At 44.7% G+C, this 13,717-nt stretch overlaps 1 protein-coding gene across 3 annotated transcripts in view; it reads right to left on the bottom strand.

The window, feature by feature from the left end:
• Window positions 1-13,709, bottom strand: part of ENOPH1 (enolase-phosphatase 1) — a 41,305-nt gene extending 27,596 nt beyond the window's left edge. The window contains exon 1 of one of the 3 annotated variants that reach the window (XM_011966563.1): window positions 12,988-13,709. In XM_011966563.1, the coding sequence (XP_011821953.1) occupies window positions 12,988-13,071 (84 nt within the window). In that variant the 5' untranslated portion in view covers window positions 13,072-13,709. The remainder of the gene's footprint in view (window positions 1-12,987) is intronic. The other 2 variants (XM_011966564.1, XM_011966566.1) reach the window with 2 other exon arrangements.
• Window positions 13,710-13,717: the final 8 nt, after the last annotated feature.

The following is a 13,717-nucleotide window of genomic DNA, read 5'->3' as shown; positions in this document are numbered from 1 at the left end:
GGTTTTACTGTGTTGACCAGGATGGTCTCGATCTCCTGACCTCGTGATCCGTCTGCCTCTGCCTCCCAAAGTGCTGGGATTACAGGTGTGAGCCACCGCACCCGGCCCCCATTGGTGGGCTATTATTTTTTTTTTTTTTGGAGTGCAGTGGCATGATCTTGGCTCACTGCAACTTCCGCCTCCTGGGCTCAGGTGATCCTCCCACCTCAGCCTCCTGAGTAGTCGGGACTACAGGTATGAGCCACCACACCCAGCTAATTTTTTAAATTTTTACTAGAGATGGGGTTTCGCCACGTTGGCCAGGCTCATCTCAAGCTCCTGGACTCAGGCAATAATCCTGCCGCAGCCTCCCAAAGTGCTGGCATTACAGGCATGAGCCACCATGCCCAGCCCCACATAAATTTATTTTGCTTTTTATTCTCTAACATTAATAGAGACATAGGCCCGGGCTCGGTGGCTCCACCTGTAATCCCAGCACTGTGGGAGGCCAAGGCCAGCGATCACTCGAGGTCACGAGTTTGAGATCAGCCTGGCCAACATGGTGAAACCCCGTCTCTACTAAAAACAAAAACTTAGCCAGGTGTGGTGGCTGGCGCCTGTAATCCCAGACACGAGAATTGCTTGAACCCAGGAGGCAGAGGTCGCAGTAAGCCAAGATCACGCCACTGCATGCCAGCCTGGGCGATAGAGCAGGACTCTGTCTCAACAACAACAAACAAAATTAAGTGGCTTGATGGTTCCTAAATATAAATCACATCATACAAACAATTAATAAAACAGGTTACAAACAGTATGTAAAGCATAATCTTATTTAGGGGGATATTTAACACACTGAACAAAATATAAGAGAACATGAAAAATGTTTACAAAGGTTCTCTCTGGGTTATGACATTAAAAGAAACTTTTTTGCATATCTCTTTTCTACAATAAAAATGTACAACCTTAATAGTGCAAAAAGTTAGCAAAATTAAATGTTAAAAAAAAAAATCAGAGATTGCCGACAGTGCTTTTCTTTTTTCTTTTTTTTCTGAGACAGTCTTGCTCTGTCAGCCAGGGTGGAATACAGTGGTGCGATCTCAGCTCACTGCAACCTCCACCTCCTGGGTTCAAACAATTCTGCCTTGGCCTGCTGAGTAGCTGGGATTACAGGTGTGCGCCACCACGCCCAGCTGATTTTTGTATTTTTAGTAGAGACGGGTTTCTCCATGTTGGCCAGCTGGTCTTGAATTCCTGACCTCTGAGATCCCCCCATTTTGGCCTCCCAAAGTGCTGGGATTACAGGAGCCACCACCAAGCTGGCCTGCTGACAGTGTTTTAAACAAAATCACCCCCTACAAAGAAAAATAATTAAAGGCTGTCTCCAGAGAATAAAATTACGGGAAATTACAAGCAACGGACAAGAAGAGCCAGTTATCTGAGGCAGTATGACTGAGGAATTTAGCAAAATCCAAATTCCAATCAGAGTGACTAGACTGTGACTTCAACAGAACAGAGCTTATCAGCACAGGTAGTGAATCAGCTATACTATGATCAATCTGAAGAACCACATTTGTGCTGAGCCACTTTTCTTCCCTGGCTCAAATACACTTACTTTGATGATCTTGCCACCTAGCATCTTTCTCTATTAAAGTTAGCCTTCCCATGCAGTCTTCCCACAGATGTTTACTGTCAGATGTCTGTGATAATAATATTAGGAGAATGTAATATATTAGGTTTTTTGGGTTTTTTTAATTTACTGTTTTTTTTCTTCTTCTTCTTTTTGTAGAGACAGAGTCTCATTACATTGCCCAGGCGGGTCTTGAACTCCTGGGCTTAAGTGATCCTCCCATCTCAACCTCTCAAAGTGCTGGGAGTAAATAACTGTCACAAGATCTGACGGTTTTATTTTATTTTATTTATTTTTTGAGATGGGAGTCTCGCTCTGTTACCCAGGCTGGAGTGCAGTAGCGCAATCTCGCCTCACTGCAAGCTCCGCCTCCCGGGTTCACGCCATTCTCCTGCCTCAGCCTCCGGAGTAGCTGGGACTACAGGTGCCCGCCACCACATCTAGCTAATTGTTTGTATTTTTAGTAGAGACAGGGTTTCACCATGTTAGCCAGGATGGTCTTGATCTCCTGACCTCATGATCCACCCGCCTCGGCCTCTCAAAGTGCTGGGATTACAGGCGTGAGCCACCGCTCTCGGCAATCTGATGGTTTTATAAAGGAGAGCTCCCCTGAACATGCCCTCTTGCCTGCCACCATGTAAAACGTCCCTTTGCTCTTTGTCTTCCACCGTGATCGTGAGGCCTCCCCAGCCATGTGGAACTGTGAGTTCATTATACCTCTTTCCTTTATCAACTACCCAGTCTCAGGTATGTATTTATTAGCAGCATGAGAACAGACTAATACACCAAGCTCTGTTTAAATACTCCTAACAATGAAAATTGCTACCTCTTGGAGTGGTCCGTGCTATCTGCCAGATAGTTTCAGCAGTTGTGGTATTAGAATTACTCCTCAAATAGGCTTCCTGAAGACCATAGTAGGAGCTATCAAGAAGTTTCTGTGTTCTGGCTGCCACATGGTCTCAGGAATTAAAATCCTACTGTCCTCATCTTCATGGGGGTAAACAGGGCTGGACCCACACAAGGGATGTAAGTTGAAAACTGAAACCTTAGGAATGAACATCAGATTTCACATGTGCATTCAAAATGAATCAATCAATGTTGTGCTGATAAGACAAAAGATAATCCCATTAAGGAGATTAAATTATAATTAACAAAAGATATGCTGTTATCTAATTAAGTGCAATGAATCACACTGAACAAGGGATGGTTATCAGTACAGAAGGGCTAGTAATTGGAGTAAGGTTTTAAGCAGCAGCACAAAAGAGACAGAATATCTCCATTATCTCCAATGAGTTCCAGAGAGGGAAACTGACTGGCCCAGAGTCCTAGTCCTTAACAGTGGAGGGGAAAGGAAGGCATTCACATTCATCTCCTTGAATCTGCCTAACATCCTTGCAAGGTAAGCCCTTTTTCATAGATGAAGAAACTGAGGTTCAAAGACGTTTCACTGCGGGTGCAGAGTAAAGCCAGGACTCAAACCCAGGCCTATCAAACCCCAACACCTGAAGCCATCCAGCTCTCACGGGTGAATGACTTCAAGGAACACTACTCACTAGGATCATCTAACTCCCTGGATCTTGACAGCATATTCTTTATGGAAATTTCTAATATAGCTTTGATTCCCCAAAGAGGTTTCATACTAAGAAAATGAGAGATTATGGTTCACCCAGCAGTTCTGTAACATTTCCTATAAAGTATCAGCAATAATAATTCAAGAAGTTATAGTAACGGGAGTAATTGCCAACATTTACTGAGCACTTAGTATGACAAGCACTTCTCTTTTCTACCTATAATCACTCCTTTGTGATCTTATCTAATTCCATGACTTTAAATACCATTTATACTAATGATCCCCAAATTCTTACCTTTGGCTTGGACCTTTTCCAAATGCCTACCCAATATCCCCACTTGGATGTCTATTAAGTATCTCAAACTAAACACGTCTGAAACCACACTCTTGATTCCATCCCTTAATCCTCCTTCTCCCCCTACATATCCACATCACAGTAAATGACAGAGCCATCCTTCTAGATGCTCAGGCCAAAAACCTTAGAGTCATCTTTGACTCCTCTTTCTCTCAAACTCCACATCCAACCAATCCATCAGCAAATTCCATCAGTTCTACCTTCAAAATATATTCAGATCCAATCACTTCTCACCACTGCCACCACGAAGCATTCAAAATTTACTCAACTTACTGATAATGCATGGCCTGAATAATGTCATTTTAATCTTCATAATAACCCTATGAAATAGGAGCTCCTACTTCCTCCATTTTTCAAAGGCACATAAAGTTTAAGTACAAATTAACAAACTGGGATTATAGTTTATCAATCAGGTCTTTCTTTTTGAGTTTGTAGAGTCAGATCCCTGGAATCTACCTCCTATCAGAGCAGGGGGTAAAGATCTTTACCCCCATCAAAGGGATCTAATTAGCTTCCTGAACTTACAACGACTTGGACCCATACGAGACCAGCCCAGGGAGTTATCGAGTCTCTTGGAGTCCAAGTATACACAAGCTTAACTGTCAAACACTGTTCTGATAGTGAGCTCCAAAGTCCCACCCAAGGTCTCAATGCTGAAATTACCATTAGTTTCCAAACCGCACGCCTTAGTTTCTCTTTACTCAGTAAAGGGGTATCAGGTCCACACTTTTTAGACTTAAGAAAATGAACTTGTTAGAAGGTCACATCATGAATCACTGGAAAGAAAATCAAGCTAAGAAATGAACCCCTCATGCACATACGTAGAAGGCAAACAACCCCCTTCTGTCCTAAACATGTTCTGTCTTCGAAAAGAAACCCATTTTCCTGAAATGGTGTCACCTAGGAAAGGTCCAGAGAGGAGCCAGGAAGGCCTCTGAGGATAAAGCTACCAAGTTTCCACACAACTCTTTAGTGAGCTGATGGGAAAATCGTGCAATAGGATTAGGGCGGGTTGGTTTCCATTCCTCTTCTGACCTGCACCTCCACCAAAACCAATTTTGAAAATCAAATGAGTTGATAAATGTGAAATTCAAAGTTTCATATAGAAATAACCTTTTATTGTAAAAAAGAATACTTTTTTTTCTTTAGTGGAGTGGTAACACAGGGTAAGCTGTAAGGATAGAAAATGTTAAGACCCATCAGACAAAGAAGCAAGCACTTTTCAGGGCTAAACACAGGGTATCATTTTAAGTCTGTATGAGCAAGATAAAATCCAGCCTATGTATTTAAAATATAGGGGTTATAGCTTAAAATTGGTGCCCCGTTTAAAAATCGTTATTTATTTTTTTGATCATGCCACTGCATTCCAGCTCTGTCACCTAGGCTGGAGTGCAGTGGCACAATCATGGCTCACCACAGTCTACCTCCTGGGCTCAAGTGATCCTCCCACCTCAGCCTCCTGAGTAGCTGGGATTATAGGTGCACACCACCATGTCCAGCCAATTTTTTATTCTTTGTAGAGATGGGGTCTCCCTATGTTGCCCAGGCTGGTCTTGAACTGCTGGACTCAAGTAATCTCCTTGCCTTGGCTTTTCAAAGTGCTGGGATTACAGGTGTGAGCCACCATGTCCAACCCCTTTTACTCAATCAGTCTGACTATATATCTTTCAAAGATCTCTATGACTTTACTATGTACCTAGGGAAAAAAACAGAAGGAATATTCACCAAACTCTTAATGGTCACCTCTGGGTGGTAGGAGCATATCAGGGCTTTCACTCTCTATATCATACTCTTCTTTATCTGCAGTTTTATAATCAAGGTGAACTAATTTTCTAGGAAGAATATTTGGGGAGGGTAGGAAAACCTTTCCTCTAGTCTTACATTAACAGATGCAAGTTTCTATAGAATAACATATTTCACTTTTTATCTTAATTTTGTTAATAAAATTTTCTCTTTTATGACATTTAATTTCCATTATCAGCTGGTTTCATCCTCTAAAACTTGTAGGTTTTGGAAATGTTGAGTCAATGAATTCCAATGCCACTCTAGAAACACTTTCAGTTAAATCGTCCAAATACAATAAAGTACCACCTTGAGGAAATCTGAAATAGCAAGGATTGTAGAGTGTGGAAGAAACTGAATCCCAGTCCCTCCCACACCCATTCCAGAATGCATATCACCATCACCCAGCATGTACGGCATGCCTGATATGTAAGCACTGTGTGAGGCTCTGGTCCTTGCCCTTGAGGAGCGTTCCATATAGCCTGGAAAAGAGGACACACATGCAACATCACAAGTCAGCTACTGGCTCCAGTAGCAAATACTATACATGGTACTGGCAATGAGTGCAGAGGACGTGCTTAAATAGGTCCTTTACAAGCAGAGGTAGCTCTTACTTCCATATTCCCACAGCTTAGCACAATAAGTAATTTTTTTTTTAAGTTAATGAGTGCATGAGCCCCACACTTGGGGAGGAAAAGGTATGACATTCCAAGTTGGAAGAATGGTGGCAGCAAGAAAGGGCATGATTGGAATGTGCATGTTCAGCTATGTAAAGTGTAAAGGAAGAGAGGGATAGAAAGTTGGAAAACCCAATTTGTTGAGCTCTCATCTCACAGCCAATGGGAGACTACAGAGGACTGTGATTGTGCAAAGGTAACCTATTTATGTAAGTGTCTTCCTTTCTAGGTTCCCTGAGGGTGACGGTTGGGTCTTAAGGACTCTGGATCCCTACCATATCCTGGAACATGACAGGTATTCAATTAAATGTGAGGGAAAGGAAAGAAGGATTGATTAGGCTGGAAAGATTATGCTAATGCTACAATACTGAAGGTTCTAGAAAAATAAGGAACCAGAAATCAAAGCCAGAGGTGCTTTCTATTTTTATAATTTTTTTTTTTAAGACATGGTCTTGCTGTGTTGCCCAGGCTGGTCTCAAACTCCTAGCCTCAAGTGATCCTCCAACCTTTGCCTCCCAAAGTGTTTGGATTACAGGGGTGAGCCACCGTGCCCAGCCTGAATTATTTACTTAATGCAGATTCTTTCAGTTCCAACGATGATGATGATGATGATGATGATTACAACATATTCTGTGTGAGAGTAGGATGAACATGACAGTCCCAGCTTTAGGGAACTAACAGGTGGCTGGGTGAGCAGATTGTCTAAGGCTCGTGTGGTAGGCAGCCCAGGTCTCCTGAATCCTAGGTGAGGCCCCTCCCAGCTAGGTGGGACAGTTTCCTTCCAGAGGAGGCTAGAGGTGCTTTCTATCCACCATTTTTTTTTTTTTTTTTTTGAGACAGGGTCGTGCTTTGTTATCCCGGCTGGACTGCAGTGGCGTGATCATGGCTTACTGCAGCCTTGACCTCCCAGACTCAAATGATCCTTCTACCTCAGCCTCCTGAGTAGCTGGGATCACAGACACATGCCACTACACCTGGCTAACTTTTTTTATTTTTAGTAGAGACAAGGTCGTGCTACGTTGCCCAGGCTGGTCTTCAACTCCTAGACTCAAGCAATCCTCTCACCTCGGCCTTCCAAAGTCCTAGGATTACAGGTGTGAACTACCAAGGCTAAGGCTCTATCCACCTCTTGATATACGCAAGACAGTGATTCTCCAAAGACTCCTCACCTTGTTTCAAGCCGAGTCAACAAAAATCCTCTCACATACTACCATGAATGTAGTTGGGAAACACTGCCCTAAGCAGTAGAAAAGGTTGGGGAGAAGGGGGCAGTGGTTTATCAACCCATCAATAACTACTTATCTGCCATTCCAGTGCTTCCACAAATTCTTAGAGATCAACAATATCCTGCATCTTATTTTTAATGTATCTCTGGGTAGGGCAATAAGGAGCAGACTAACTGGGAGTAAACATGGCGGAAGTAATTGGAAGCATGGTGGGTTTCAGGAAATGTAAGTTCCCTCTTTTCCTTACCAATCCTTCCTTCATAAGTACTTTCTATTTCCTCCAGTCTGATACTTCCTGCGTTATAATCAGTGTTTCTATAGGACTTCATAATTTTCAAAGGCTTTTGCATTTAACCTTCATCACCACCTTTATAAACAAAACATATCCTAGTAACCCATCCTTGCTGATGAAAAAGCCTAAATCTGTAGACTGAATGAAGATAGGGAAAGAGATCCTATTACAGTTACTGGTGTCAGTAATAAATAGTACAGGTAGAAGAATGCTTCCAATTTGCCATCCTTTGTAGGCTTTATTCTAGCTGTTTCATCGTGTGGGCAGAGTGCACATCATACACTTCTCAATGCTGGCAATAACACAAGTAATAATACTTATCAAATGGATGTTTAACCACAGTTGGGAGATAACTATCAGACTTCAAGCTGCCTTCCTAGAAAGACCATAATTTAATATAGCAGTTTTCATAAGAAAGATGTCAACTGCAACACTTCCCAATTATTATCTTCTAAAATACATTATTAGAATATATTTAAGAGGACATAAATTATAAGCACAGTTAAATAATCAAGAATGAATTCACTATTTCTGAAAATGCTTTACCAGCCTGAACAACCCAGTGAGACCTCATCTCTGCAAAAAATTTTTAAAATTAGCTGAACATGGTGGCACATGCCTATAATCCCAGCACTCTGGGAGGCCGTGAAGGGAAGATTGTTTGAGTTCAGGAGATTGAGACTAGTCTGGGCAACACTGTGAAACCCCATCTCTATAAAAAAAAAAATAAGTTAGCTGGGCGTGGTGGTGCACACTTGTGGTCCCAGCTACTCAGGAGACTGAGGTAGGAGGATTGTTTAAGCCTGGGAGGCCGAGGCTGCGGTGAGTTGTGATCGTGCCACTGTATTCCAGCCTGGGGGACAGAGGCAGACCTGGTCTCAGAAAAACAAAAACAAAAAAGAACAAACACCAGAGGTATGTGTCCTGTGGTAAAGGGCAAGAATGGTAGTGGTGGACTTAGATGCAGCGGGAACATCTAAGGAAAACTGGGCTCTGCTGCAGCTCTACTCCCTACAAGTTGCAATGATCCTCAGGCAAGACACAAAGACGTGGTATAAACTGAAAATTTGTTACCATATACTTTTTTAAGACAGAGTCTCGCTCTTTCACCCAGGTTGGAGTGCAGTGGCACGATCTCAGCTCACTGCAACTGCTGCCTCCCAGGTTCAAGCAATTCTCCCACCTCAGACTCCCCAGTAGCTGAGATTACAGGCGTGCGCTACCATGCCCAGCTAATTTTTGAATTATTTATTAATTTTTTTCTTTCTTTCTTTTTTTTTTTTTTTAGACAGAGTCTTGCTCTGTTGCCTAGGCTGGAAGGGAGTGGCACAATCTCAGCTCACTGCAACCTCTGCCTCCCGAGTTCAAGTGATTCTCCTGCCTCAGCTTCCCAAGTAGCTGGGATTACAGGTGCTCACCACCATGCCTGGCTAATTTTTGTATTTTTAGTAGAGACGGGGGTTTCCCCATGTTGACCAGCCTGGTCTTGAACTTCTGACCTCAGTGATCCACCCATCCCATCTCAGCCTCCCAAAGGGCTGGGATTATGAGCTACCACGCCTGGCCTAATTTTTGTATTTTTAGTAGAGACTGGCTTTCACTATGTTGGCCAGGCTGGCCTTGAACTCCTGACCTCAAGAGATCCACCTGCTTTGTCCTCCCAAAGTGCTGGGATTACATGCCCGAGCCACCGCATCCAGCTTGTTACCATATACTTTTATAGTACAGTACTTCACGTTGATTAAAGGACTCTCATACTAACTGTGTCATTTAACATACACAGCAGCCAAGCAAAGGAGACAGGACAAACAGGAGGGTCCCATTTCCAAGGCTGAGTGCAGTAATGGAAAAAATAAGAGTTTTTATGAATAAGACAATCTGAGTTCAAATCCCAGGCATCTTCTTCAACTTTTCAGAGCCTCAGTTCCATCCTAAGTAAAGTGTAGACAGTGCGTACACAGTCTTTTAGAATGAGTCAAGGATCGAGTACTGCATGTATACAGTACTCAATGTTTCCTTCCATCATTCCACAGGAGGAAGGGCTACAAGTTCACACACCTACTCTGACTTTAAAGCTCCAAGTAGATTATCTTTCAACTCCCATGCTCAACCTCTCCGTCCGTGCTCAGATTCAAGAATGTAACTCAGCATCTCTTTAAAAGGTATTTAAAAGATTAGTCACTGAGATACTCTACTAAGTTTTTTGTTCAGGTAGATTTGTGAAATGTCACTCTCTTGAAATCTCACAAAGTGTGTATGTGTGTATATATGTATGATACTGAAGGTTCTGAGAAGTCATGCAATAAAGAAATCTATTTGCATTCATTCTGACTAACATTTCCCAAAAGTGCATTTAATGGAATCCTTTATTACATAATTACTATAATTACCAAACATCCACATAGACCTTTCTTTTAAACATACTTTTAGGAACAATGGTTTTGATACATGCATGTCTAACAAATCATAATAATAGATTAGATTATAATAGATCAACAATATTAATAACTAACAATAGATAGTATTATAGGACAGGGCATAAGAAATTATCCTTTAAATGAGATCCCTGAATCATTCTTTTGCAGCCTGCATTGAATTTGCACATTGCCTAGCGTCAAACTCAGAAAAATTTATTCAGGCAACTAAGACATTTTTATTTTCGGATTTCAGAATAAGTCTGCCACAGACACAAAGATTCCAAGAAGTGGCTCATAATGTCATCTAGCAGAAGACACACTTGGGGGAAAAGGTGGGGGAGGGGTATTATGTTTTGATGCAAAATTGATTTTGTATGAGGTTTCTTATTCCCTAAATCTACCTTCAGATAATGGTAGTATCTAATGATCTAATGCCACATCACTACCTCTCCTGTTCTTATCTTTGGTCTCCTGATGACAGTAGAAAGCAAGAGAGAGTCAGAATGGAACGAGTGAGCTGTTAATTATAAATAACAAAAATGAGGACTCCTTTTTTCTCTGAAAACCAAGAAAGCAGTTACTCTGTCACAATCCAAAAAAAGGAAATTAATCATTCATCAGTATTTGTCCTGGAATTTTCCGCAAAGGTCTCTGGTGTGATTAAAAACGTGGAGAAGGTCAGGCGCGGTGGCTCCCGCCTGTAATCCCAGCACTCTTGGGAGGCCGATGAGGCCGGATCACCTGAAGTCAGACCAGCCTGGCCAACATAGCAAAACTGTGTCTCTACTAAAAATACAAAAATTAGCCGGGCGTGGTGGTGCACATCTGTAATCTCAGCTACTCAGAAGGCTGAGGCACCAGAATCGCTTGAGGCAGGAGGCGGAGGTACAACACTGTACTCGCTTGAACCCGGGAGGCGGAGGTGCACCATTGTACTCCAGCCTGGGAGACAGAACAAGACTCTGTCTCAAACAAAACAAAACAAAAAACCAAAACAAAATGTGGGGAAGAGGCCGGGCGCCATGGTTCATGCCTGTAATCCCAGCACTTTGGGAGACTCAGGTGGGTGGATCGCTTGAGGTCAGGAGTTCGAGACCAGCCTGGTGAAACCATCTTTCTACTAAAAATACAAAAATTAGCTGGATGTGGTGGCACATGTCTGTAATCCCAGCTACTGGAGAGGCTGGGACAGAAGAATCGCTTGAAGCTGGGAGGCAGAGGTTGCAGGGAGCTGAGCTCATGCCACTGTACTCCAGTCTGGGTGACAGAGCGAGACTCCGCCTCAAAACAAAAATGAAAACCGTGGAGAAAATGCTAAACTTGATTTCTTCTGAACCTATGCTAAGATGTCAAGGTACTGTGATTCTTCCAAAAGAATTTTAAGTGGTTGTTATGTTTGGTGTCCTAAAAGCATACACGGATTTTATATTATAACCTACATCAAGAAACTCATTCAGGCCAGGCGCCTTAGCTCATGCCTGTAATCCTGGCACTTTGGGAGGCCAAGAATTCCAGACTAGCCTGGGCAACATGGCAAAACCCCGTCTCTACAAAAAATACAAAATTAGCCAGGCATGGTGGCTCTCCCTTCCGTCCCAACTACTCCAGCGGCTGGGGCAGGAGGATGCCCTAAGCCCAGCGAGGTCGAGGCTGCAGTTAGCTGTGATTGCACCACTGCACTCCACTCCACTCCAGCCTGGGCAACAGAGTGAGACTGTCTCAAAGAAAAAAAAAAAAGCCTCATTCACAGGTAATTTTTTTTTTTAAATGGAAACTAAAATAGAATTTAAAACCCAAGCTGCTCGGTTTCTTGGAAAATGGATTTTTCCTACTTTGTAATATACTTTGTATATCTCGACTATGATTGTGTATGCAAGCACCTCTAAGAAGAAGTACTTGTATCTACAATGAATTCTTTTTTTTTTTTTTCTTTTTTTTGACACGTAGTCTCGCTCTGTCGCCCAGGCTGGAGTGCAGTGGCTCTAACTCGGCTCACTGCAAGCTCCGCCTCCCGGGTTCACCCATTCTCCTGCCTCAGCCTCCCGAGTAGCTGAGACTACAGGCGTCCACCACCACGCCCGGCTAATTTTTTGTATTTTTAGTAGAGACTGAGTTTCACCGTGTTAGCCAGGATGGTCTCGATCTCCTGACCTCGTGATCCGCTCGCCTGAGTCTTCCAAAGTGCTGGGATTACAGGTGTGAGCCACCGCACCCTGCCTGCAATGAATTCTTAAACCTCAGGGAGCCAAATAAAAAGACAAGGCCTGAGGAATTCTTTCAAAAATTAAAGTAACATTTCATACTTACTTATTCTAACAGACAAAGAATAAAGAAGGAATCCGCTAAGTTGTAAGCTGAGGTGCAGACAAGTGCTGGTTCACAATCACATCCTAGAAGGAACGCTCTGGATAAGAGCTTCAAGCTTCTACGGTTTTCTGAGGAAAGTGAACGGAATCTAAACGTGTCCTATCGCTCAAAAAAATCAGCGCTGTGGACCACAGAGCCTAACAGAGTAAAATAATACAGCGTGCAGTTTGGCCACTAACAGCAAGAGTAGGAAGGGGCAAAGAGGAACCTTGATTGCCCGACACCAGGGCCACCTGAAGACTCATCTTGACACTTCAGTCTTTCCATTTTGAGATCAGAAGCTTCAAGGACCATTAAATCGCTGCCGCTGCCACACCAGGCCCGACGGAGCAGAAAGGCTGCGCTCACCGGCGGAAGCGACCGGGTGCACACCTGCCGGGTCGGGAGGCCCGCACGGTCACACCCCGCCCCGGCTTACCTGCCCTTCGGCGATTTTTAGCTTCAACTTCCATCCCTTCCCACCCATCTGGATCCAACCAAGCCCAAGGGCGGGGGAGGGAGAAACTAGTGCCGCGAGGAAAAGCATCCCCGCCACCCGCCGCAGGCTTTCTCTCCTCCCTCCCCATTCCACAGAAGAGGCAAAGCCACACCGCCTCTCCTAACCCTCGTCTCTAATGCAAGGCCTACAATACTTAGAAAAAAATAATAACTGTTTTTAAGGAAAAGTAACATCCCCGCTCCCTTCCGCCCCTCACCTTCACGAAAGCAATCGGGGTTGTGGTACCTTCGATATCTAACAGGATCACGGTGACTTCGGCGGGGACCGAAAGCACGACCATTTCCCTACCGGATGCTACGGGACTCGGCCTGCAGTCGGGGAGGGTGGAGGGCGGCGCCGGCTGCGGCTGCTGCCCCCGGTACCGTCCTGGGCTTCCGACGGCCCCACGCGATCTTGGAGCCAGCGACCAAGTGCAGCCCGCCGCGCGTAGGGAAGAGAACACCTCTGCACACCTGGCACTGGAAAAGGCGGCCGCCCAGGAGCCCCTAAACTCGTGAGCAGGACGGGGCAGGAGCCCGAGACCACGTGGGCAGGAAAAGGGGCGGGCCGTGCTGGGTTCGGCGGGGCGGGGTGCGAAAGCCCAGCGCCAATTGGTCGCCGTCGGGCCTCGAACGCGATCCGTCAAAATGGGCCTCGCGTGGGCGGGAACAAAGAAGCGAACGCGGGAGCAGGATGCGCGAGAGCGCGCCCTCCGCAGACAGGTTGAGCGAGCGGGAGAGGCCCGGGGCACGTGCAGAAGGGAGCCCCGCGAGTGGCGCGCCGGGGATGTGAGTGCCCCTTGCCCTCTACTGCATCCAGCCCCCTCCCCGCCCACCGCCTCCGTCTTTGCATAGATACAGTCATCTGGCCAGCCTCCGCCCCTCCTCCCGGCCTCAGCCTGCCAGAGAGGCCGCGCGGGGCTCGGGCTTCGGCCGATCAGCCAGGAG

This window comes from Mandrillus leucophaeus, unplaced genomic scaffold, assembly GCF_000951045.1.
Source record: "Mandrillus leucophaeus isolate KB7577 unplaced genomic scaffold, Mleu.le_1.0 Scaffold764, whole genome shotgun sequence".
Classification (NCBI taxonomy): domain Eukaryota; kingdom Metazoa; phylum Chordata; class Mammalia; order Primates; family Cercopithecidae; genus Mandrillus; species Mandrillus leucophaeus.
This window is presented reverse-complemented; position numbering and strand designations above follow the sequence as displayed.